Source organism: Chiloscyllium plagiosum, chromosome 18 (assembly GCF_004010195.1).
Source record: "Chiloscyllium plagiosum isolate BGI_BamShark_2017 chromosome 18, ASM401019v2, whole genome shotgun sequence".
In the NCBI taxonomy this organism is placed as follows: domain Eukaryota; kingdom Metazoa; phylum Chordata; class Chondrichthyes; order Orectolobiformes; family Hemiscylliidae; genus Chiloscyllium; species Chiloscyllium plagiosum.
In genome coordinates, this window is record NC_057727.1 from 33,619,067 (window position 1) to 33,646,493 (window position 27,427).

At 38.7% G+C, this 27,427-nt stretch overlaps 1 protein-coding gene across 1 annotated transcript; it reads right to left on the reverse strand.

The window, feature by feature from the left end:
• Positions 1–59: 59 nt before the first annotated feature.
• LOC122559032 (deoxyribonuclease gamma-like) lies at positions 60–21,614 on the reverse strand. The gene is made up of 8 exons (XM_043708180.1): positions 21,304–21,614; positions 18,598–18,686; positions 17,395–17,481; positions 13,879–13,982; positions 9,055–9,167; positions 7,462–7,619; positions 5,893–5,989; positions 60–1,219 (listed from the first exon to the last, which is right to left on the reverse strand). The coding sequence occupies exons 1-8, from the start codon at positions 21,445–21,447 to the stop codon at positions 1,121–1,123; spliced, it is 891 nt and encodes a 296-aa protein (XP_043564115.1). The 5' UTR covers positions 21,448–21,614; the 3' UTR covers positions 60–1,120.
• Positions 21,615–27,427: the final 5,813 nt, after the last annotated feature.

The window sequence follows — 27,427 nt, forward strand, 5'->3', positions numbered from 1 at the left end:
TTCTGCATCATCAGTCTGAATTGAAGTTGAATTTGCTATTTACTGTCAGAAAATCACTCTTTGACTGGAGCAAGTGATTTATTTAATGGTATTTGTTATATTCTTATTCCACAGAAAACACATCATGTATATTGTATGGAAGTATTATGGCTATAGGTTATGGTATTGTATGACTTGATAGAAGTAAGCAAAGTTCTTTTGATTCCAACATCATTGTCAGTTTATCAAAGTATTTGCTGTAATTTATTAATGGTTATATTTTAAGAAGCATTTCTTTCTATTTCAGCAAGTTAAAACATAAGTTTTAGTATGATGCTCAATGTATATTTTCTCCTCTGCCATCTTATCCTGGTTTGGTTGGATTTTCACATAATTTCTCATTGGTATTGGTCAAAATTGACATCTTGTTGTATAAATTCACCAGATGGTGGAAACGAAACTTGTCCATGTCATTCAAACATTGACTGGTCACTTGCTGCTTCCCTCACATTACATATGAACAGTTAGTCACGTAGGCAAGGTGCTGCAGTTTAAATCACCCACTTCTTGAATTCTCACTACTGATGTCTGGAATGGGAGGTGCGGTTTGATGGCCAGAATCTCATTCCATTCATCGTAATCAAAAAGGTAGCTTCTGGTGATGGCGTGGCGGGAGCAAGAGATGTGCAGCAATTCAGAATGACTTGGGATATATCACTGGAATAGATCAGTCAGAAAGTTTGGAATGAAACTATTGAGGCAATCAAAATCTAGAATGGGAACCTTGCAAACTTGATACGAGGGATTAGAAAGCCAATGGAGTTCCTCAAGGACAGAATGATTGTAGAGATTTGTCTCTGAGCCGTAGATTGAATATATTTAGGATTGATGTGGGCGAAGAGAGTATTAATCCTTGAGGTGACAAATATAAAGATTAAGAAGGAATCAACATTCCTTGGCTCCAGCTCTTAACAACTCGTTTTGAGATATGCAAAACTTCATGCAAATTTCACACAGGAATTTGAAAGTCATGATGTAACTTCATGATGACGCAAATAATGAATTCTACAGTTTAAAACTGATAACAGAGGCAATGATTGTTATTCAATTTAGAGCTAGTAGAACTGTATGTAACAGCTTGCTAACCCTTTGGACCTGCCAGAGATCTTAAAAAGTAAAAGATGCTACGTGACCTCCGCAAGTCTACTTCCACAGGAAAATGGTCACTCACATTCAGGGCCTGCCAATGTAGAAAAAGAGGCAACTGTCAGTTTTAATTTCACTGTCACAGGAAAACACATTAAAAAGAAGTTTGCCTAAGCTAGGCACTTAGTCAGAGAAAGGCAAAATAATGAAACTTCATAAAAGTCTTGCTTTTACACAGATTTCCAGTTCCACAATTAGTTCTAGTCCCTTTTGTGAAACTTGACATTGAGAAGCAGTAGGCTATCTGACTGTGAAGAACACCACAGTCAAGATGAACCCTGTCCTCATCCAGTGTCCACTCATCGACAATTCCAGTGGTTGTCACAATAGTTGGCTTTGCCCCAGCTCCTGAACTCAAAGCAACAGCCACTGTAGTCAGATGTGTTCAATTCCTTATTCCACAGCACCTTCCATGCCCATGGCTACTGTCACCTGGAAGGACAAGGGTAGCAGATGCATAGGATAACATCACAACCTGTGTTCCCCTCTAAGTCCCTCATCATGCTAACTTGGAATGATATTGCTGCTCTTTAACTTGCAATGGGTCAAAACTTCTGGACCTCCCTTCATCACAGCACTGTGAGTGTAGCTATATCACTTGGATTGCAGTAGTTAAAGAAAGTGGGTCACCACCACCTTCCAAAGGGCAATTAGGGACAGGCAATAAATGCTATTCCAGTAGCAATGCTCACTTCCCACATATTATAAGATATGAACCACAGTAACAATTATTTTACATCAGTTATAGTTATAGAGCTGTACAGCACAGAAACAGATCTTTTGGTCCAACTTGTCCATGCCAACCAGATATTCTAAATTAATCTAGACCCATTTGCCAGCACTTGGCCCAAATCCCTCTAAACCCTTTCTATTGATAGCCAGATGCCTTTTAAATGTTGCAATTGTACCGGTCTCCACCACCTCCTCTGGCAGTTCATTCCATACACATACGCACCCTCTGTGTGAACAGGTTTCCCCTTAGATCCCTTTTAAATTCTCCCCTCTCACCATAAACCTATGTCCTCTAGTTTTATACTCCCCTCCTCTGAAGAAAATACCTTGACTATTCACCTTATTGATGCATCTGATAATTTTATAAACCTCTATAAGGTCACTCCTCAGCCTCTGATGAAAACAACCCCAGGCGAAAGTGAGGACTGCAGATGCTGGAGATCAGAGTCAAGATTAGAGTGGTGCTGGAAAAGCACAGCAGGTCAGTTCAGCATCTGAGGAGCAGGAAAATCGATGTTTTGGGCAAAAGCTCTTCATCAGGAATAGAGGCAGGGAACCTCCAGGGTGGAGAGATAATTGGGAGGATGTGGGGCTGGGGAGAAGGTATCTAAGAGTACAATAGGTGGATGGAGGTAGGGATGAAGGTGATAGGTCAGAGAGGAGGGTGGAGCAGATAGGTGGGAAGGGAGATTGGCAGATAGGACAGGTCATGAGGATAGTGCTGAACTGGAAGGTTGGAACTGGGGTAAGATGGGGGAGGGGAAATGAGGAAACTGGTGAAGTCCACATTGATGCCCTGGGGTTGAAGTGTTCAGAGGGGGAAGATGAGGTGTTCTTCCTCCAGGTGTTGGGTGGTGAGGGAGTGAAAACAATCCCAGCCTATTCAGCCTCTCCCTTGTAAAACTTTTCTGAACCTTTTCAAGTTTAACAACATCCTTCCTACAGCAGGGAGACCAGAATTCAATGTAGTATTCCAAAAGTGGCCTCACCAATGTCCTGTAGAGCTGCAACATGACATCCTAATTCCTATGCTCAATGCACTGATCAATAAAGGTTAGCATACCAAGTGCCTTCTTTCTGATCTGTGAGTCAGAGACATGTTTTTTTTGGCTTACGATATTTATGAGAAGACAATGTTACTATACTTCTGATTTAACTCATTATGAAAGTAATAAATGGAAAATTAATTATTTGTATACTGAATATGGAATTGCTCAGTTAGAAAATTAATCCTTAAACCTTTTAAGAGTGTTCAAGCAATTAATATTGTACAGGCTAAATCCATTTTTATGACAATTTTGTATTTAAACAACCATTATATGTTTAATTTTAATTTTGCACTCTTTCTGCAGCTATTCGAACGCAATAGTAGGAAATATTGTCTTTCCACTTCCTGATTGAAGCCTTTCAACATGCTTCTTGCCCTAATCATTGTGTAGTACCATTGTCATGGTTAGGTTCAATCACTGCCCTTTGACTATTCACTCTCGAACATCATTCCTTCTCCTTAAATTGCCTCCAGCTCCAAAAACACATCTGCTTCCAGCACGGTAGCTCAGTGGTTAGCACTGCTGCCTCACAGTGCCAGAGACCCAGATTTGATTCCAGCCTTGGGTGACTGACTGTGTGGAGTTTGCACATTCTCCCCATGTCTGTGTGGGTTTTCTCCGGGTGCTCCGGTTTCCTCCCACAGTCCAAAGATGTGCAGGTCAGGTGAATTGACCATGCTAAATTGCCCATAATGCTCAGGGATGTGTAGGTTAGATAAATATAGGGTAGGAGAATGGGTCTGGGTGGGTTACCCTTCAGAGGGTCGGTGTGGACTTGTTGGACTGAAGGACCTATTTCTACACTGTAGGGATTCTATTCTTATCTGCCGTATGTGAAGTTTCCTGTCCTTAAATTAGCTCCCACATTTAACCGTATAATACCAATCACTGGATTTTTACAGTAATTAATTGGGAGTAATATCTGGAATTTGATAATGTACTGTTCTTCATTTCTCCATCACCACCTTCTCCGTTCCTTGAAAGCCAAGCTACACCATTCATTTCTTCACTCAGTTCCTCACATCAATTCACTAACTCTGGTTTCAAAGCATCCTACATCACTACACATGATTTTTTTGTGTGACTCAGCTGTGTTCACTTGTTCATGTACTTCCCCTTTTCATACATTTGAGCACTACATCCTTTATGTCAGTCACATCTATGATTCTGTCCTACCATGGTTCCAGTTTTATTGTCCTTCCAAAATAGCTCATTCCCTACTTTGGCTGCTGCTCCCATCCCAATATACTCACTCTAGATTATACACCAAGTCTTCATCCAAATCTCTCTGTTGTTCCTTCCTGACATAAGTGACATCACTTGTACACACAAAGACACCCAAATATAATTACCTGCCACTACTGGTTTCACAAATAAATTTCTCCTGTCCTACAGCTTAACAAGCATCAAGAACACGATGATGTAGAATTTTGTTTAGTATAAAGTTGTAAAATCAGCGTGTTCACTTCCTGCTAAAATTTATAGCATTTTAAGCCCTGGCTTTATCTTTTTCCCTGGCTGCCCACTCTGTCTGTGCTCAGTAGTACATAACAATGGTATCCCATTTAATCCAAGTTAAGATTCAAACTCCAAATCCTAACACAGCCAAAACTGTTTATTCCCACTTATGCAATAAAGCCCACTTCTGTCCATGTCACCCAATCTCATCCAATTGCAACTTAATCCAAACACTACCACTATCTATGTTATCTTATACTAGCTCCCCAGTGGCCTATCAATCTGGTTTTCTCTAATCTTTATTCACTCCCCATCCTGTAACTTTTTGAGCTCAAAATTCCTTGACCCGTTTGCAGGTTCTTTCATCATTCCCCCAACTTTCAGCACCCAATCACCAAATAACGGTCCCTTATTTCAACTCAGGCCTTTGCATTCTACTCTCTAGCTCATTAATCTTATTATTGTGGTTCTGTTCGCTGAGCTGGGAGTTTGTGTTGCAGACGTTTCGTCCCCTGTCTAGGTGACATCCTCAGTGCTTGGGAGCCTCCAGTGCAGTGCTTCTGTGATGTTTCCTCCGGCATTTATAGTGGTTTGTCTCTGCCGGTTGTCAGTTCCAGCTGTCCGCTGCAGTGGCCGGTATATTGGGTCCAGGTCGATGTGTTTGTTGATAGAATCTGTGGATGAGTACCATGCCTCTAGGAACTCCCTGGCTGTTCTCTGTTTGACTTGTCCTATAATAGTAGTGTTGTCCCTGTCGAACTCACGTTACTTGTCATCTGAGTGTGTGGCTACTAAGGATAGCTGGTCGTGTCATTTCGTGGCTAGAGGCATGGCACTCATCCACAGATTCTATCAACAAACACATCGACCTGGACCCAATATACCGGCCACTGCAGCGGACAGCTGGAACTGACAACCGGCAGAGACAAACCACTATAAATGCCGGAGGAAACATCACAGAAGCACTTCACTGGAGGCTCCCAAGCACTGAGGATGTCACCTAAACAGGGGACGAAACGTCTGCAACACAAATTCCCAGCTCAGCGAACAGAACCACAACAACAAGCACCCGAGTTACAAATCTTCTCCCAAACTTTGATCATTAAACTTATGTTAACTTGGAACCACATCGGTTTCTTTGCTCTAAATCTGCCTTGCTGCCTCTATCCCTTCCAAGTATACTTTAATCATGCCTCCGCTAACTAGCCTCCCCTTGCTGTTGCATGCTGCTACTGTTTTTTAATCTCTCAAAGACATTGTAACATTTTATTGTGTTGTAATATTACTATTGCTATTTCAGATTGACATTGCTCTGTGTATTGAAATATTTTACACAGTAAATCCTCATGTATTTGAAAATTTCACCTTTAACCATTTTTTGTACATTATTCTCAAATGCTGACAGAATTATTCAGTGTTTTCCTGAAATTGTGCAGAATTGCCATATAGATGGATATAATAGAATTACCTGTCCTTCAGTCATGCCATAAGCTTCTTTGAAGTTAAATATGTTGGCTGAATTCGGAATAACTGCGTTTACTAATTTTTCTCCACGGAGTACAATCCTGTGTTTTTTTTAGACATGAAGGAAATGTGATTATAAAATAATTTTTGCACACTACTGAAAGTACCCCACCAGTGCACATAATTGGAAGATAGCCAGCATATGGCTATTGATAAAACTATTGATAAGAGGACTGGGTATTTACAAAAGATATTCTGCTCATTGATATCAGTCTGAACGTCCTAATAAAATATCAGACTGCTGATGAAACGTTGAAGATGTGAAGTTCACATATGTATTCATGTGAAAATCTGATTGCACATGTGGAACAAAACAGATTCACTCAACTTGTGTACATTTAATTTAAACATAAGGATAAATTTTAACAATTGTTGTGGCTGCTCATTTCTTTCATATCAGTTGTGTATATAATTTAATGAGAGGATCAGATTGTTTTCTCCTTCCTGTTACTTGCTTCTTTGCATTCCAATTGTTGATGAGGAATGAATCAGCAAGGTTTTGTCTGTATGTGTTGGGCTGTTGTTGATGTTTTTAGGCATCAACTGAAAGAAGGGAAGGATATTGTGATGACCTGATTGCCATCTTTCATCAATGTTTTTTGTTTCTATTAGATGGAATACAACTTATTTTCTATTTTTCATTAACATCAGTGGGATTATTTTCTTCAAGATGTTTATGCCTAATTCTCATTCAATGAATACTGATTTTTCTGCAGTTAGATGGATGCGACAGATTAGAGCTTCTTCCTTTCCCTGTCTTGCATTTTCTGCAGCTGATACTGCAATATTTTGAATCTCCCAACAAGTGGTCATTGGAAGGATGTGATCATACTGGAGATTTGTGAGGATGTTGCTATGAAGATTAGATAGGTTGAGGTTTTTTTTGGAACAGATAATTACGGTGTATGGAATGATATGGGGCCCAAATGGAGTAGATAGGAAAGATGTACTTCTCATAGCACAGATGCCAATAACTGGGGATCATAAATATAAAAGGATTAGAGGGAAATTGAGATACTTTATCACTCAAAAGGTTATGTCGTTTCACTGACTGAATGGTGGTGGCAGAAAATGTCATATTTACAAAGTACTAAGATATACACCTTAAGTGGCAAGACTGGACTCAAATCTGCAAAGTGGGATTAGGCAGCATAGCTACAATGCGTGAAGTGTCTTCCGTCAGTGCCTAGGATTCTATAACCGGATATCAATCATGATGTTTTTCTATTTGCAGAAAGCCAGGCTAGAGGTTACTTTAGTTAATGATATAAAGTTGCTACTTCCTTGTTGAGATATCATTGTTCAGTTTTTTTGGAAGAGGAATAAGGTTATTGTTAAAATTTGCAAATTTAATAGTTTACATTATTCTTATTAAAAATAACTGAAATACAGAAAAATCATCTACCTCCCTCATTCTAGCATGCTTATCATTCAAATACCATTTAAACCATTCTCACATAAGGTCAGAATGATCTTTCTGCCCATTTCTTTCCAAGTTCATTTACTTTCTCACCTGTCGTATGCACAATGTGTACTATGTTTTACTGTTGTATCGTCATCATCTCCAATTAGCCAAATAAAATTGGTATCATTTCTCAATCTGATACTTGGCCATTCCTTCCTGCGGACATATTCACAGTCTGCATTGAAGTCTCCCATAAGTATGAAATACTGTTGAAGCAAGAGGATATGATTTTGCATGAATCACAAAAAGCTAGCAACCATGTTCAGCAGGTAATGTGGAAAGCAAATAGAATGTTGTCTTTATTTCAGAGATACTGGAATATAAAAATAGAAAGGTTTTGCTGTAACTGTGCAAGGCACTAGTTATATCATAGTTGCAACACTGTGAGCTGTCTTGGGCTACTTATCTATGGAAGGATATGGAAGTATTGAAGGCAGCCCAGAGAAGGTTTATTAGGTTGATACCAGGTTTTGAGGGACTGTCTAATAATGAGAGGTTAAGTAGGTTGGATCTGTATTTATTGGAATTTAAAAGAATGAGAGGTGACCTTATTGAAGTGTATACATTTCTTGGTGGAATTGAGGGTGAGGGAGGGGTGATTAACATCAGGGGAAAGGGGTAGGGAAAGGGTGTTAGGGAGTGGACTGAGGGAGTGGTCATTATTGTCAGGGAGTGAGGACAGAGTTGGTTAGGTATATGGTCCCACTGAACACAGGAATGGCAGCAATAAGATGATGAACATTACATGTGCAGTCTTAGGACATTTATACTTAAGAATTTAGCATTTACTGCTGTTAGGAAGGATGCATGATTTGACATCCCCTAACTATCCTCCAGTAGGAGGGAGCAGTTGGATTTCAGGTACACTTTGCATTTTTGAAGAAGCTAGAATTTGAATAATCAATAGGAAATTTGGAAGTGGATCCTAACAGTAAAAGTAGAAGTGGAGAGGCCAACCTTCTTGTAATTGTCACTCCTTGCAATATCCTGTTTTCTAGTTAAAGTCACCTTAGATGGTTTTCAAAAGTTAATATTGCATTTATTTTTAAAGCTGACAAAGTGATTTTCAAAAATATTTTTGGAAAATTCAATGGCCCTTTTATCTGATTAATTGGGTTACTTTGTAGCTGTTTCTAATTTTTGTACTTTGAACCTCCATGGGAATTATTAATTTACATTCCTATCTGTTCCTCATTCATTCATGCATTTCTAATCTTTTACATCATAATTGAATGTTGTTTTATGAATACAATTTTGCTATTTCATAAATATGACACACACACTTTGCCACACAATGCAAAGTATCATTTTCAAGTCTGACTCTGAGATATGACAGACATGTGCTTAAGGGAAGCCCTGTATGTTTACAGTTTATTAGTCTGTCTGCCCATTCATCTGAATTTCTCTCGGCATAAGTTGTTATGGTAACTTTTGGGGTCCACTTATTTAGTATGTGATTACTATATATCACAATATATGGGGATAGTGTGAAAAGTGTAGATAATGTAGATGTTCAGCCATGGAACAGGATCAAAAGTCCAGAGGCTGACTACATGCCTTTGTTCTTATGTTTTTAAAAACATTTAGTCAAAGTGCAATAATCATTCTTAATAATCCACTTTAGGACCAGACTACAAGTACCTTTGCTCTCCAGCGTTGTTTCATCTCCACATAAACATCGTATAGCCCGTTCAGTTCACTGACTGCTGAATCTGGTGCTGTGTGTTGTGGGATAATGACAAAGTCCCTTACAGCTTGGGGAATACCAAAGGAATTGAGTTTTAATTGGAATTTGTCATAAGTAAGAAACACAAATGATTACATTTTTGCAATTCTGTAATATTCAACAAAAAGAAAAGATTGACCTCACTAATGTCGAAGCACAGAAATGTGCCAGTAAGCTTGAGGAGTTTGTGCCAGTTGACTGAAAGAACAACTCAGCAAGTTCCACTCCTTCCACCCTTTTCCCATAACTCTGCAAATGTTTCTTATCAAATACTAATCCAATCCTGTTTTGAGTAGTGGTAGAGCTTTGGCAGGGAAATGAAAAATATTATGAATTCAATCATTTATTAGATGTTGTGTTTGGGCTGTCTTGTTAATTCAAGGTAAAATGGAGGAATAATGAAAACTATGTGATCTCCAAATTCTACCCATCAATAATTCTGGGTGTCTTGGTTATCATAGGGATAGATTGGGGCCCAGATTGAGGCCTACTGCAGGCAAGGACTTGAAACAAAGACAAGAGCGACTTGGCTAATTACGGACAGACTTTCTATCTCTGATGTTTTGTTGTTGGACAGAAAGAGAGTGGGAGAGACCAAAGGCTACAGTAGTGTGGTCAACAGAGAAATGTGTGCCCCTTTCTGTGGGCTACCAGTCAGTATGCAGTTTAGAATACACACTCTGGTCAAAGATATACATCCTGTGCCAGCCTAAAGACCCTTAAAGGTTTGCACAGAGGAAGCCTGGGGAAGGAATGCCTGGGAGTAAACAATAATACTGGCAATTAGTTTTGAAATTCTCTAAAAACGGAGAGAAATGTCTTTTGACAGTCACTTGATGTTCCAAATAGATTAAATTTGGAGGAGTGAACCCACTGGATGCTGGGAGTGATTTGGAATTGGTTCCTATTAAAACTGTTAATCTGCAGAGAGCAGGATGTAAAGTATAACTGCAGCATAGAGATTTCAGTAATGTTAAAGGGGAATATCTTTTCTACAGTTTAGAGTATAGTCTATGGGTTAGTTGCCTATTAAGTGTTGTTTAGTCATAGAGTCATAGAGATGTACAGCACAGAAACAGACCCTTCCATCCAGCTCGTCCATGCCGACCAAATATCCTCATCTAATCTAGTGCTATTTGCCAGCGCTTGGCCCATATCCATCTAAGTAAAAACAATGACTGCAGATGCTGGAAACCAGATTCTGGATTAGTGGTGCTGGAAGAGCACAGCAGTTCAGGCAGCATCTGAGGAGCAGCAAAATCGAAGTTTCGGGGGACTTTTGCTCGAAACGTCAATTTTACTGTTCCTCAGATGCTGCCTGAACTGCTGTGCTCTTCCAGCACCACTAATCCAGAACCATATCCATCTAAATGCTTCCTATTCATATACCCATCCAGATGTCTTTTAAATGTTGCAATTGTACCAGCCTCCACCACTTCCTCTGGCAGCTCAATCCATACACACACCACCCACTGCATGAAAAAGTTGCTCATTAGGTCCCTTTTATATCTTTCCCCTCTCACCCTGAACCTAACCCCTCTAGTTCTGGACCCCCCATGTCTATTTGTCTATTTATCCTATCCATGCTTCTCATGATTTTGTAAACCTCTATAAGGTCACCCCTCGGCCTCCAATGTCCAAGAAAAACAGCCCAGTATGTTTAGCCTCTCCCTATTAGCTCAAATCTCCAATCCTTGCAACATCCTTGGAAATTTTTTCTGAAGCCTTTCGAGTTTCACAATATCCTTCCGATGGGAAGGAGACCAGAATTGCATGCAATATTCCAAGAGTGGCCTAACCAATGTCCTGTACAGCCATAACATGACCTCCCAACTTCTACACTCAATACTCTGACCAATAAAGAAAAGCATACCAAACACCTTTTTCACTATCCTATCTACCTGTGGCTCTACTTTCAAGGAGCTATGAACCTGCACTCCAAGATCTCTTTGTTCAGCAACACTCCTTAGGACCTTACCATTATGCATGTAAGTCCTGCTATGATTTGCTTTTCCAAAATGCAGCACCTCACATTTATTTAAATTAACCTCCATCTGCCAATCCTCAGACCATTGGCCCATCTAAGCAAGATCCTGCTATAATCTGAGGTGACCTTCTTCGCTGTCCACTATACCTCCAATTTTGGTGTTATCTGCAACCTTACTAACTATACCTCTTATGTTCACATCCAAATCATTTATATAAATGACGAAAAGTAGTAGACCTAACATAGATCCTTGTAGCACTCCTCTGGACACAAGCCTCCAATCTGATAAGCAACCCTCCAGTACCACCCTCTGCCTTCTTCCTTCGAGCCAATTCTATATCCAAGTGGCTAGTTCTCCCTGTATTCCATGAGATCTAACCTTGCTCACCAGTCTCCCATGGGGAACCTTCTCGAGCGCCTTACTGAAGTCCATATAGATCACATCAACTGCTCTGCCCTCATCAATCCTCTTCGTTACTTCAAAAAACTCAATCAACCACTGCTGCTTTTCTTAAAATTGGAAATCTTATTCTCAGACTCCTTTGAGTTGGTAATTGGGAATTTCAATCGCTTTTTTAAAAGTTACTTGATCTTAATTGGGAATGAAACAAATGAATTGTGTGAAATTTAGATTCAATGAAGTAAACTTTCAGTATCAAAAATGTGCTGATTATCTGACTGATCATTCTCATTGTGCTTCATTTTCAGTCCGAATCTTTCCTTTCTACCTAATATTTCATAGTTATGTGGTATTGCATTATTTATTCTTTTTCATTTAATTTGATACAGATAATTAACAAAAATAATGTATTGCTGAAAAAATATGCTTTGGCTAAAATTTTCATTTTGCACTTAACAACACATTTGACAAAAAATATAAATTCAGGGGTAAACCCACCATTTATTCTGCATATGAGGAGTGTGCTAATGATGGGCAAGTGAACTCTGATTGGTAGAGGCATTGCCATGGAGAATGCACCTATTAATGTTGATTGACAGTTAACAGCTAAGTTTTGTTTAAATTTTAAACCAGGAAGGAGAACTCTAATTGATCAGGACATTATCCTGAGAAATAAACTAACAAATGCTTGTCACTTATTTTATGAATTAAAACGGGCACAGTGCATGTTCTTTCTGTCTGCAAATAACTGGGCCGTTTGTATTAATATATGTAACTTTCTGTTCACGTAAGTGCTTCATACTGTGAACTCGACTGACAATCCTAAATTTGTTATCATCGAATTTCCTCATACATTCAGGATTATCCAGCAAATGTTATTCAGTTGAAGATTCACCGTAGTGAATGTTAGACACTGTGGTGTGAGTTTTGCAGATGTGAATTGGTTGGGTGCAGGCAATATTGTGGTTGTTGTAAACAGCCAACAAGACACAATATTTGATACAATCCACCAGTCTTTAGGATGTATGGGCTACATATGTGGAATCACACCAGAACTGAAATTCATATATGACATCACTCGTTTCTATAATAGACAGCACATCGTTTTTGGCTTCACACCACTTGTATTGTTACTTTACCTGTTGCTCCAATTTTTGTGATGTCTTACCCTTCCAGCAAAACCTGAGATAGACTGGGCATTTCTTTGGACCAAGAGTGAGCACTTTAATGCCTTCAATTAGTTTGTACAATATAGAGCAAGAAATGATCAGGATATACTGCTTTGTTTAAATTTAAACAAAGCTTGGCTGTTACCTATCAATCAGCATTAATGGGTGCATACTCTAAGACAACACCTCTACTGCTCAGGGTCCATTTGACAACCAATCAGCACTGTTACCTCCTGCAGTAGTGTTCCAAGCTCTGAACCAGGTGGCCCAGGTTCAAATTGAACCTGCTACAGAGGTTGATCAGGTTGATTAGAAACTTTCTGCAGTGTAAGTGTTGGTTTTTCCCTTGAATTGGTATTCTCGTAAAATATTCCAATGAGTGCAAGGTGTAAAATTTCACCAACATGTCTTTTTTTCAGCAATGCTCAATTATGGTATGATCACGTAAATACATGTACATAAAAGGTAACGTAATTGTGAGCATCAATAAATACAAACAATATTATTTATTTCTGTCTAGATAAGTAAAAATAGTTAATATATTAGAATTTAAGTATCCCATAGTTAATATAACTTTTACATTCTAACTAGTTTAATTGTTGTTCGATAATCTTACTGCAGGCAAGTTGTAATTCCATCACCAACTACAGCGAATGGTACAGCCTTACACATCCAGATCCTGTTCCAGAAAACTCCCAGCCTGTCTGCTGAATTGAATTGAATTGAATTAGCTTTACTGTCACATGTATTCAAATGAATGCAGTGAAAAGTTTAAAAGTCACCATGTACAGTTGATGTTGGACAGCAGCACACTCCAGCATCCCATAAGAGAATACAACTTTTCTAGGGTAGGGTGGTCAGAAAAGATCTGTTTCGGTCTGAGACTGGTCACTTATGCTGGAACATGAGTCAACAGAGATGTTGAACATGGATGGTATTTAGTTTGATTATAATATCCCAAACTTGGATGTGACCTTAGAATTCCTCTTTATCTGCACAGCTAGTAAATGACACCTGAAGAAACACTGCAGGGAATAACATACTATAGCAAACCATATTATTTGTTAGCTTACAATAAAGAACAAAAATATTTTGAGGGCCAGTGTGAAATCATCCTCAACTGCCCCAGAAGGTTTCATATCTTTTTACTTCGACAAGAATACAACTACTTAAATTAACTTACTGGTATAACGCGATGAAAACCATACCACATATGGCTCCCTTGCAAAAACGTCTCCATGATGATCAGGATACTGGTAAATTCTTTTTACTGTTAACAGTTTTGGCCTAAAATACAGATAGAAACATGTACAATAGAACACTGTCCTGCAGTCTAACATTTTACATTAAACACAAGCAAAGATTGTGTTTTCAAGCTTCCCCTTGGATAACAAACTGAATTAAAAGCTGCAACATTTGACATTTTTACTTTCAATATAGAAAGCTGACATTTCTCCCACGTAGATTAGATTCCCTTACTGGTCCTTTGGCCCAACAAGTCCACACAGACCCTCTGAAGAGTAATCCACCCAGACCCATTTCCCTCTGATTAATGTACCTAACACTACGGGCAATTCAGCATGGCCAATTCACCTGGCCTGCAGATCTTTGAACTGTGGGAGGAAACCGGAGCACCCGGAGGAGACCCACGTAGACACGAGAAGAGTGTGCAAACTCCACACAGACAGTCACCCGAGGCTGGGATTGAACCTAAATCCCTGCCACTGTGAGGCAGCAGTGCTAACTGCTGAGCCACCGTGTGTATTTCATGGAAGTATTGAATTATTGATACCTTCATAAAATGGTGGTTTTGTGCCTACTGAATATTTGATGTGTGATTAAAAGTAGCTTATCACAGCACTTTCAGCAGTTTTCAGAAAGGATTCATAAAAGCTTAGGAGCAATTCACTGAAGGAAAATAAAGATCTGAGATGAGATGACATTAGAGGCAAAGAGTCAAACCGGATGGAAACATACCCTTAGGTGCAATTTGTCCATGATGGTCAAGTTTCCTAAACTAAACTAGTCCCATTTACCTATGTTTGGCCCTCATCTCTCTGAACTATTCCTAATCATGTACCTGTCCAAATATCTTTTAAGTGATGTAACTGTACCTGTATCTGGCACTTTCTCAGGCAGCTCTATCCACATATGAACCACCCTCTGCATGAAAAAGGTGCCCCTCAGGTCTCTTTTAAATCTTTCTCCTCTTGACTTAAGAATATGCCCTCTAGTTTTGAACTCCCCTATACCAGGGAAAGACCTTTTGCTATTTGCCTTATCTATGCCTCTCATGATTTTATAAACCTCTACAAGGTTACCCCTGAAACTCCTACACTCCCCTACCTTAGCCAGCCTCTTCCTATAATTCAAACCCACCAGTTGCAGTAATATCCTGGTAAATTGTTTCTGCACTCTCTCCAATTTAATAATGTCCTTCCTATAGCAGGGGAACCAGAACTGTACGCAGTATTCCAAAGGTGGCCTTACCAACGATAATTTAGTATAAGGAATGGGAGAAAATATTTTGATAAGCAAGTCACAGGGGATTAGGCAGCACATTGGAGTAGTGCACTGTCCCTTGATCTCTCAAATGACACTAAAATGTAGGATGCCTGCTTGAACATAAAACAAATTTAATAATTTAATCAAAACACAAAGGACCTATAATTCAGCACTTTTGATATTGAATTCTTAATTAATTTCAGGCAGTTATTCATTGATGAATGGATTATAATCACTAAAACAAATAATAAGCAATGCTAATTAAAGTATTACATAGAACATAGAACATTACAGCGCAGTACAGGCCCTTCGGCCCTTGATGTTGCGCCACCCTATCATACTAATCTGAAGCCCATCTAACCTACACTATTCCATGTACGTCCATACGCTTGTCCAATGACGACTTAAATGCACTTAAACAAGGTGAATCTACTACCGATGCAGGCAAAGCATTCCATACCCTTACTACTCTCTGAGTAAAGAAACTACCTCTGACATCTGTCTTATACCTATCTCCCCTCACTTTAAAGTTGTGTCCCCTCGTGTTTGCCGTCCCCATACTTGGAAAAAGGCTCTCCCTGTCCACCCTATCTAACCCTCTGATTATCTTGTATGTCTCTATTAAGTCACTTCTCAACCTTCTTCTCTCTAACGAGAACAGCCTCAAGGTCCTCAGCCTTTCCTCGTAAGACATTCCTTCCATACCAGGCAACATCCTAGTAAATCTCCTCTGCACCCTTTCCAAAGCTTCCACATCCTTCTTATAATGCAGTGACCAGAACTGTACACAATACTTCAAGTGTTGCCGTACCAGAGCTTTGTAAAGCTGCAGCATAATCTCCTGGTTCCGGAACTCAATCCCTCTATTAATAAAGGCCAAAACACTGTATGCCTTCTTCATAACCCTGATGAAGGGCTTTTGCCCGAAACATCGATTTCGAAGCTCCTTGGATGCTGCCTGAACTGCTGTGCTCTTCCAGCACCACTAATCCCGAATCTGGTTTCTAGCATCTGCAGTCATTGTTTTTACCTTTTTAATAACGCTGACAATCTGGGTGGCAACTTTCAGGGATTTTTTTAAAAATTACTTTCTCTTACCACCCATCAGTTGTACTTGTTTATGTACATCATCCCTGGTTTGCTTATCCAAACTGGTGCATGAAACCACCACATCAGCCATGACCATAATGTAGACAGGATGTACAGCTTCAGGTACACTCTGTTGTTGCTGAAGACAAAATACAACCACTTGTGGGCCAACAATTCTACATCCAAGTTTTTTCAGGTGATTGTAAGCATCTCCCTCAAATGGGTCACATATATAAAGTGAGCTGTCTTTTACTTTCAAGTTAAATACTTCATCTTCATGTATTATCTGCAGAAAATCCTTAGATTTAAATTCTTTAATAGACTTATATGCTTTTGTGAAATATTCAGAATCTTTCCCTTTTGATTTTATGAATTTTACAAGAAAGGATTCTGACTTGGCAGAGCTCAGCATTTTCACAACCTAAACGGGGTGGGGTGATTAGGGTGCATGGGGGGATGATGATGGGGTGAGGGTGAGTGGGGATGATGAAGATGCTGATTAAATATTCTGTATTTAAATTACTTAATATTTCACCAAAGTATACTTGATGCTGGGTGATTCTTTAAGTTGATAAATGATAAAGTTTACCAAAAGGTACAAATGTTTTAAAAAACTGAAGATAAAGCAGAAACCATTCAGATGTATTTTAGTCGCAATCCCTTCACCTCACTATTCAATTAATATTTCCCTCTGGCTCTTTTAATCAGCTTTCCTTGCCACTCAAATTTCTCAGTGAGAGAGAAGCCCTTCTTTCAAAGTATTATTGCAAAATATTGTAGCTTTTCTAAACTGAAGAAAGAAAACCTGTGATGAACTTGAATTGCTCAAAAATGCAGCAGGTAGATTATTTAACTAACAACAAGTTTTGGCTTCATATTGTTTGGCACATGTACTCAGTTGGACATATCACAAAATAAATCCAAAATCTGAAACTTGCTTTTAATAGACTGATTAAATATTTCAAAAAATAATCAGCATGTGTGTTTTGTGAACTTGTGTTATTTGCTGTTTACACCTAAAGAATCCAGGCACTATGTTCTTTATTATTTATTTTTCCAATAAGAAAATGTGTATTTGAAATACAAAAGTGAGGTGGAACGTTACCTGTAAATGAAAGCATACTGTTCTTTGTAGGCCTTTCGTCCCAAGCGTTTGCTAATGACAAATTCGTATTCATTACCGTTGCCTTGGCTAAGGTAAAATATTGAAATATTTAACAATTTAGATTGAGTATACAATTAAGTAATACATTTATTTTACATCACAAGTAAAGTCCCAATCTGTATGTGTGTGTTCTATGTTCTGAGTACTTGTTTTTCCCTGTTGGCTTTAGATGGATGGTCCCTGTGATATGCACCATGAGATCCTTGATTGGGGTTGTTACCCTTGGCCAATCAGAGAGCCCTGGCTGACAGATATAAACGGGGGATTCAAAGTCTCCTCATTTCAGGGACTAACTCTGAGCTGGTCGGCAACAGCCAGTATACTGTACACATGTAAATAAAGGATGACTTGGCTATTGAATACTGCCATTTATGGAATTATTTCAGTCCCACATATTATTGCAGCTGGTCAAACCACCTAGTTTTAAACAAAACAGAATTTATTTACAAGATTACCGAATGAAACACAAACAAAAAAGAACAGAATGCAGAATAACAGCCTATCCAAAAATACAACAGATTATACCAACTTAATGGTGTTGTTTCAAATACTTGCAACAATCCCTATCGATACCCCTTGGCATAGAAGGTAAAATCAAACACAGGGTCCTACGGGAGAGAAGTCAGAGAGAGAGAGGATCAGAATGGACCTGCTTCTTTCATGTAGCTGTTTCTTGCACCAGTAGCCTCAAACTGCCTGACTGCCTTCAGTGAAAAGCCAGACTGCCAAAACCAAATCAAACCAGAGAAAAGCTGAGCTGGGAGAACTGGCTACTCCCCTTTCATTGTACAAGTTTTTTTTAACTTAAAAGCCTTTTTCCTGAGTCAGTATCTGTTAGCTATAACTAAATTGGCCCTAAAATCCAACGAAACCCAGACTTTTCAGAGTCTATGTTTTTACAACCTCAAAAAAAACCCAAAGAAAACATAACATAGAACATCACATAGAACATAGAACATAGAACATAAGACAATACAGCACAGAACAGGCCCTTCGGCCCTCGCTGTTGTGCTGACCTGTGAACTAATCACCTTGATTAAAGGAGCAGTGCCGTCACAAGTGGCTTCAACAAGGAACAGTAATTAATGCAAAGTAATGTACCCATTACTTTATAGAGAAACAAAAACTTCTTCATAGTCTTACTTATTCAGTCTTTCCATTAGCATAGGAAATGCTTTATTTCTTGAATCCTTGATTTCCATCATCAACATTAGATCACAACGGGAGATTACCTGCAGAAAATGACAGGTGTGCTGAGTGGATTATATATAATTATCTGTGAAAGAATTCTACACTGCTGTCTCAGAGATTTATTGACACAGCTTTGTGCTGTACCCTTGGGGAAAGAATCAGATTTGGGAAACCCATGGGAAAATTGGCTTGAAGTTTTCAGTATAACACTTGTTGAAGAAGACATTCTCACAAAAGTGCAGAATGTGCAAAGAAAGGTTACCAATGATTGCTGACATCCTGACTGATCCTGTTTGGGACAATTTGTCACTGTAGCTGGAAACATAAAAACCAACAAGAAAAAGAGCATTCAGGGAGCAGAATATCGCAAATAGACTGAATGAATCAGAAAATCAGAATAATGCTTTCAGAAGAGATTTGCTGTCTCTGATTTCAGCTGAGTATCGTTTACTTATTTTTCTCAAATTTCAAACAGATTCCATTCAGATTCTATTTGAAACAAGAAATAACTACCTTTATGTAAATAAAAGAGCTTGTATTTATTAAGTGCCACTCATGAACATGGGACATCTGATATACTTTACACCTAACTAAATATTAATTAAACATAGACACAACTGCGGGAAAATTACACAGCCAAATTAAGCTGGTAGACTTCACAAACAGCAATGAAATGCATGTCCAAATCCTCTGTTTAGAAAAGTTGATTGCAAAAGTTGATTTAGAAAGGTTTGCAGTCAAGAGATTGCAAACAACTCTCTGTTTTCCTTGACACGGTACAACAAGATTTTCATGATTGCCTGAGAAGGCAGGCGGGTCCTCCACCTATTGCTCCAAGCTTCCCAACCCAGATATGAGTAACAATTAAAACATGGGTTCTTGCTGTAAATGTTGAATTTTATATTAAAAATTTATATATATCTAAAATAATCAATTGTAGTAAAGACAATTAGAATCATTGAAAAACATACTGATTGGCCTATAATTCATATTTTCTGATCTGTGTTTTTCACTGCTTCACAATCCAATCTTTCATTATTATACTTCTCTTTCTATGTCCACCTAAATTTGCATTATGAATTTCACAACCTTCAATCATTTTGGTTAAGGAGCGAGATAGTATCATGCCCTGTTCATTCACATCCTAGATGTTTGTTTTCCCTCGCTGTGATGTAATCAGCTTACATTTCCAGTAAGTTACCGTGCAAAGCTTTTAAAAATCTAACATGCAAGGGCAAGTCTAAAAACACTTGGAGTCAATCCTGCAGCAAATTATGATCCACTATTTCCTTTTCACTTTGTCAATCAATTCTTTAGAATTGCAGCTGTGCAGCCTATAACGCAAGCATCCTAAACCTTTGGGAGTTCTAACAAATGCAGAGCTTGAATCTATAAACTTCCTAAGAAACTCTGGCAGTATGCTGCTTGATCTGTTATTGTTGGTTATTATTTTTAAATACTGCTGCTTTGATCATTCTTTATGAATTTTCTAAGCTTCCTATTGAAGCTATGCTCAGGCATTCCATTCATGGGATTCCCCATGAGAGGCATTTCACCAACTGTACAAAACATAAAGTGTATAAACAAAGCGTATAACTGCACACCAGCCTGCAAGTTCCACAAGATGTTTTTTCCTTCAAGTGTAAGTATGATACTGTAACCCCATCAAAGAGACATAGAGTCATACAGTACAGAAACAGACCCTTCAATACAACCAGTCCATGCTGAACATACGCCCCGGCCCATATCCCTCCAAACCTTTCTTATTCATGTACCTATCCAAATGTCCTTTGTTATTGCTAACATAATTGGACTTACAGTTATTACAACTTCAGATTGAAAATAGTTGCATTCTGAACATGAGGTTTAACTGAGATCGGATGATTTTTATCTGCACAATTTGGAGGTTATAATTACATTTAGGATTCCAAAACTGGGATTGAAAAATCACCTGGGAATCCTGGTTGCTAGCAGCTGGCTGGTTTATACATTATATGGATGAGTAAGTGAGTACAAGACTTTCTCATGCTGTCAGCAACTATCTAAAATTCACTGTCTGGTGAATTTACAAATGAAGGATGGTCACTGCATCTAGATTTTGAGTAAGTGTTTGATCCAAAGATACTGCATCAGTCAAGCAGCACCTTCAGAAGAGCAAGGAAGAAAATTCAAGAAAAGTAATAATGGCCCTTTTCACCACAAACTGAAAGACAATCTGAGATTTCTTTTATCTGTTAATACTATTGAGGTATTCACATTAACAACATAGTTATGATAGAAACATTTTAGTTGATATTGGGACTTTTTTATATCATGCACTAATTCCAGTTCCAGCTTTTATCTTTACTCAAACTAATGTCTGGAAATAACTTATGCTTTTCATCCTACACAGCTGTGTCTACTAAATAACTGGAGCGGACCATAAGCAATTCTCCATTCACAATTCAGCTGTGTCTTGAAATCTGATCATTTGTAAAAACATGTTTACAAAATAGTAATTTATAATTAATAGAAGAATTCTGTACATCAGTCTTGTATTTATTCAGATTTAATTTGATTTAGTCAAGATCAATAAAATCTGTCAAAAAGTAATTTATCTGAATCTTGAGAGTCAGAACATAGTTTAAGAATATCTGAAGAGAAATATCTCAAACTCACCTTCACAAGCACATCCAGGATTCCTTCCTTGGCTACTTTTGATTTTCCAAATGATCTCACGTTAAAGGAACAGATTTTAAGAGTCTGAATTCCGTGTAAGCTAGCAAGAAAGAGAGCACTCTGGAGAAACAGCATCTTTACCATATTGAATTATTTAGGAGAGATACCAACTAGTGTCAGAACACAGTTCATTAATGTGGTAAGAATTCCACTATCTCTGTCTTATTTTAATTGGACTGACAGCACTACCCTGTTCCTTCCTCCCTTTGCTTTCTTAGCCAATGTGTGGAAGTAGCCAAATGTAACTAGTTGCAAGTTTGGAATGGTAAGTGCTTTGCATTTATACTGACACCAAAGACTAAATAAATCACTTTTTAAGGCAGTGGTTTTATAATATGATGTAAAACTGGAAAGAGGCAAGTTATCTCTTGTCATGAAATGATTATGTAGCCATGAACTACTACTAAAGTGCAACACATATTTTGTTGGCAACAATTTAGTGATCATTAAACAGGGTGCGACTGGCCTCCAATTACGTGAAACATGTGCCCACATGTACTGATAAGATCTTCACTCCATTTAGTGTTAATGTTGTTTCTGATGTAACGAGGAATGTTACACAATGGTTAAAAATTCTGGGCATCAAAGTAGCATTAATATAAAAATCTGAATTTGTGTTATATTTTTCCATTACTGAATGTAATCTGTTTTACACTTTTTCACCAAAGTCCTGGAAATGAACCTGTACCTCTCCTTCGCTTTGCATTGAGAGTGCTGTGTTCAATTTGATAAATCAAGTAGCCTTACCAAGTTGTGCACTCATGTTTTGATTAATTCAATGGACTAGAAGGTTGTCTGAACACTGCTTCATGGAAAGAGCATCAAACAGTCAGATAAGTTTTTAACAGAGTTAAAACATCAGAAATAGGGTAACAAGCAACCGTGCCTGGGGAATGGCATTATCCATGCTAAATTGAATAAAATGAATGATTTTTTTTTAAGAAACCAATAAAGTTAAAATGAAGCTTATCTGTAAGAGGAATGAAGGTAATGGTAGTGAGTATCACATCAAAGGAAAAGTCTAGAGAACTTGCAGAAGCTATTAGCAACTATAACTGAGACAGAGAACTCAAGAATCAAAGTCCACACCTAGGACCTCCTAACATACACCAAAACTCCCCTCATTGTGTTAGGATACAAATGAGAGTTACAAATGGATGCAGCATGCTCTAATGTGGGGTTCTCTCTTGGATTCCTGTCTGAAAGTTAGTGTAATTGTCTGGAAGTTTATTAACCAGTGACTGCATAACATCTGTAGTTTTGTCTTTGATCGTGTAAGTATTTAACCATTTTAGTGAATTCTTTTTCTACAAGCTGTTTTTAATGTTGTGAATTGTTCTGTTTCTTTGAGTCATTTTTATTGTTAAACTTTTCATGACCAAGTCTGCAGGATTGAGTAACTTTCTCTCTTTCCACTCCTGAGACTGAATATAACAAAACTTGACTTTTATTTAAAAGATGTCCTTTTCGACAGAGGGTGGGAAGTGCCAGGGGAGATGGCAGAAGCAGATAAAATAGCTATGTTTAAGTGGCATCTTGACAGATACATGAATAGACAGAGTTAAAAATCACACAACACCAGGTTATAGTCCAACAGGTTTAATTGGAAGCATACTAGCTAGTGTGCTTCCAATGAAACCTGTTGGACTATAACCTGGTGTTGTGTGATTTTTAACTTTGTACACCCCAGTCCAACACCGGCATCTCCGAATCATGAATAGACAGGGAATAGAGGGTTACAGACCATGTAAAGACTAAAGGAGTTTAACTCATCATGTGTTGGCGCAGGCTTGGTGGGCCAAGGGCCTGTGCCTGTGCTATACTATATTTTGTTCCTTTGTTCTTTGTAGAATTCAATATATACTTGATCATAAGTAAATCTATTTGAGAAAATAAACCAAACTGGTCTCTTATGGTAACAAAATTGAGGAGTTAATTTACTTGAGTGAGTTTACAATAATGCAACAAAACCCTTCAAAAAGGCAAAACCCATCCCTGCAAACCACAGTGGCACACTGCACAAGGTATGAGGTGGGAGGTGAAATGAGAAAAACAATAAAAAGAAGAATTATGCTTTTTAAGGTTTCCTTGGTCATCTTGAAATTCGGAAGGGATTGCAGCCCATATCAGCTGGGTGCTCTTCTGGAGATAATATCTTTTCTTTTCCAGAGTAGTTCCCAAGTATTTGAAGTTCCCTATATTTTTACATTCTCTTTCTCTGTGAAATATTTCAATTTGTAACAGAAGTAGGGCCCAAGATTGATGAAATCTGTTGTGAGAGCAAACTGTTACTATTCCAGCCTGCAGGAATGTAACTTCCTTCTCTGAGAGACAGGCTACAATTAGGTTATCACAAAGAGGTATTTCAATCATATGGTATCTTGCATAATCCATGTTTAAAAAGGAGGTTTAGCCTCCCAAAAACATCAAGGTGCCATTAGAACAGATTATAAGAGCATAGGAGCAGAAGAAGGCCATTGAGGCCATCAATCAGATCTTGACAGATCTGATAAATCTGAATTCCATTGTCCTGTCTTTTCCCCATTACCCTTCATTCCCTTAATTAAAAATCTGTCTATCTTGGCCTTGAGTATACTTGATGACCAAATTCAGTAGCCTCTGTGGTAAAGAATTTCACAAATTTGCATCCCCTGAGAGAAGAAATTCCTACTCATCTCTGTTTTTATGTGACTCTTTATTCTGAGATTATGCACGTTTGCAACAAAAACGTCCAGCTCGGCGAACAGAACCACAGCAACGAGCACCCGAGCTACAAATCTTCTCACAAACTTTGAATTATGCACTGAGATTGTGCAAGAGCACAAGACCCTTGCAATGGGAAACAATCCTTCCGCATTCACCGGTTAAGTCCACTAAGAATTTTGTATGTTTTTAAAAAGAACACCTCTCATTCTTTACATTCCAGTGAGTACTGGTGAATCGTCAACACCCTTTTGCGTTATGGATTTTTACAGATTTTCATTCTTCCTGGAAATTACTGCAGACAAAGCTGTTGCTTATTACCCTTTAATTGTTTTTCCAGATAATTTAGATGAAGATAATTGTGAAATTCTACAGGGGAACTGCCTGACCTTGTCGCCTGTTAATCCACATCAGAGGATTTTAAAAACTTGGACTCTTGTCAGTCAGATGACGTCTGCAAACATTTTAAAACAGTGTGCCCTGGCTCATTTAAAGTTTTGTTTTCCTTTGACATTAAAGTTTCAGGTATTGAATCAATCAATGAAAGTAAAGATGAATAGTCACAGAATTGTGAAGAAGAGTCACTGGACTTAAAATGTTAACTCTGTTTTCTTTCCATAGCTGCAGCCAGACCTGCTGAGTTTCTCCAGCAATTTTTGGTTTTGGCTAGAAGTCCACGTGAGTGACGTTGGCTGTATTTTAGTGAATCCCTGGCCTTGCCAGAGAATGTGGCTGCATCTTCACATGGATGGTGCAGGAATAGGCAGCCTTGCTGCAGAAAGGCTGGGACAGGCTCTGCCAGTGATTCTGCGTCTCCAGCACAACAAGGAGATGGGACAGAGAGTGTGGAGAGGAAATCTTCTAAGCCTTACACTCTGTCAACTTGGAGTCAACTTCCTGCATGGCCCCTAACAATTAACAGGAGGCTGTCAGACAAATGACTGCACTCAACATCTGTGTGTAATTCATACCCTGGTGTTCTCCTGTAAGCTGTCCCATCAACATCCTCTTTTGAGCTATTACCCTCTCCAAAACCATCAAACAAATCAATCTTTAATAAAAAAAACAGAAAGTATTCAAGAAACTCAGCAAGTTTGGCAATATCCATGGAGAAAGAAACAGAATTAATGTTTCAAAAGCAGTAATCCTTCTTCAGATAGTAGTTAGGAAAAGGCAGTATTTACGTTAATGACGGAGGGAGTGGGGGAAAGGAGTGAGTGGATAGTTGGAGAGAGAGAGAGAAAGTTAAGCAGATGGGGGAATGGTTGAAAGTAAGTCAGTGAAGAAGAAAAAGTGGCAATGGGGACAATGAATAGAGGAAATGGGTTAGCTGTGCTGAAAGCAGTCCATGTGATGACAGAGCCTGAGGTGTGGGAATGGGTAAAAGAAATGGAAGGAGGTGACCTCCATCCATGTGACTTCCTTCCATGTACTATCAGGATTAGGTCATGTGACGTGGGCTGTTGGAGACACACTGCCTCTTCCTCCTTGAGTTGCCCTGGCTACAGAAAGTTCAATTACTGAATGCTTGCCCTTTGGAACCTGCTTCTGCTGAACTCTTACACTAGATTTCTTTAAATTTGCTCATTTCCAGCTTTACTAAATTCTGTGACATGTTGATTCTGAAGCCATGGTATAAATTTTCTTTCTGACCCTTTCACTGATCCTGGCAGCTGCTCCTCACTGAGTCTAATGGCAAGGGTGGCAATATTTATTACGAAAGATGGGAACTCCAACCTTAACTGCTTTGCTTCCTGTTTCTAATATTTGAGTCATTTTTCATAAATTTATTCTTATCTCCCTTGAGCTTTTGCTTGCTCCTTACAGAGCTTTCATCGCTAAAGCTATTGTATTTTCAAACTATGGCTGGCATTTTATCTTTTCCTAGTGCACACACTTGCCCCAGTGCTTCTTAACAGCTTCTGAATGAAGTTTTGCCTTTGGAGTGCTGAGTTTGTCTTTGTCTGCTGCTTCTGTGGCTGCTGCAGTCAGTAATTGTATTTCAGCATGCTACTCTTTATAATCAAATAGCTTAATATTAGCCCAGACACTGAAGTGCCTGTGACTGTAAGGTTTATGTATGTCGGAAGCTTAACAAACCTCTGCTAAACCTTTCAGTGTCATATTACCCCTACCCCATTCTTAACTTACAGGAGCCAACATAAGCATTGTTTTATCAGGTACAAATACCCTGAGGGAGGAAAGCCCCATATAACAGTGGCACTTCAGTTCTCATCTCAGCAAGAATCCACCTGAAAAAGGACCAACTCTTACGCTCAAATACTCTGACACCTATTGGAGGGATTGAAATTATGTTAGCCATCGGTTTCCTTTATGTTAACAATGAAATTGGGGATTAAGGAGAAATAATTGTTAGAATTATCCACAAGGTGATCTGTTTAACCAGGTTTACGTTTGAACTCCAAGATGTGTTGAGATTTCATATTTATGTGATCTGCGACTGTTCAATCAACATGATTCAACTGGAAAATCAGGTGTTTTTTGTTCAGAGCGATTGAGATCCGCAAATCTTCCTCTGTGGGAGGTTTAAAGTTAAATTCCAAACATTTCGCCTAAATTTATGTGATGTCTTTACAAACAAAATGTGAATGATGTGAAACAAAACCAAATTGCTGGCAAAACTTAGCAGGTCTGTTAGCATCATGGAGAGAAAGTAGAGTTAACTTTTTGAGTTCATGATTTGGAGGTGCTGGTGTTGGACTAGGATGTACAAAGTTAAAAATCACACAACACCATATTATAACCTGGTGTTTTGAGTTCAGTGACTCTTCATCAAGTTCTTCCCACAACTAATCTATCCAGCCAATTCAGACTACACTAAAACATCAACAAAGTTAAGGAAAGGGTAATCTCCAGTGATGTCAAGCAGCAAAGTCTGTCTATCATCTACAAGGCACAAGTCAGGTGAGTTGTGGAATATTCTTCACCTGCCTGAGTGAGTGCAATTCTAACAATATTAAGATGTTCAACAACATCCAGGACAAAACAGCCTGCTTGATCAGCAATTCATGCACAACCTTAAATATTCATTCCGTCCCTTACATTGCAGAGTGGCAGCTGTGTTACAATCTACAGGATGACTGCACCTGCCAGTCATCTAGGTGCCTGCAGTCCTTGTACTTAAGCTGAAAAATGTGTTGCTGGAAAAGCGCAGCAGGTCAGGCAGCATCCAAGGAGAAGGAGAATCGACATTTCAGGCATAAGCCCTTTTCAGGAATGAGGAAGGTGTGCCAAGCAGGCTAAGATAAAAGGTAGGGAGGAGGGACTTAGGGGAGGGGCGTTGGGAATGCGATAGGTGGAAGGAGGTTAAGGTGAGGGTGATAGGTCGGAGAGGGGGTGG

Bases quoted from the DNA above. Each gene is read 5' to 3' on its own strand.
- LOC122559032 (XM_043708180.1), bottom strand. From the start codon at position 21,447: ATGGTAAAGATGCTGTTTCTCCAGAGTGCTCTCTTTCTTGCTAGCTTA. The intron at 13,983-17,394 runs GTAACGTTCCAC...TCTGTATTTTAG, and splicing joins CAGTATGCTTTCATTTACAG to GCCAAAACTGTTAACAGTAA. The intron at 7,620-9,054 runs GTACTTGTAGTC...TTGCTTCAACAG, and splicing joins AACAACGCTGGAGAGCAAAG to TATTTCATACTTATGGGAGA.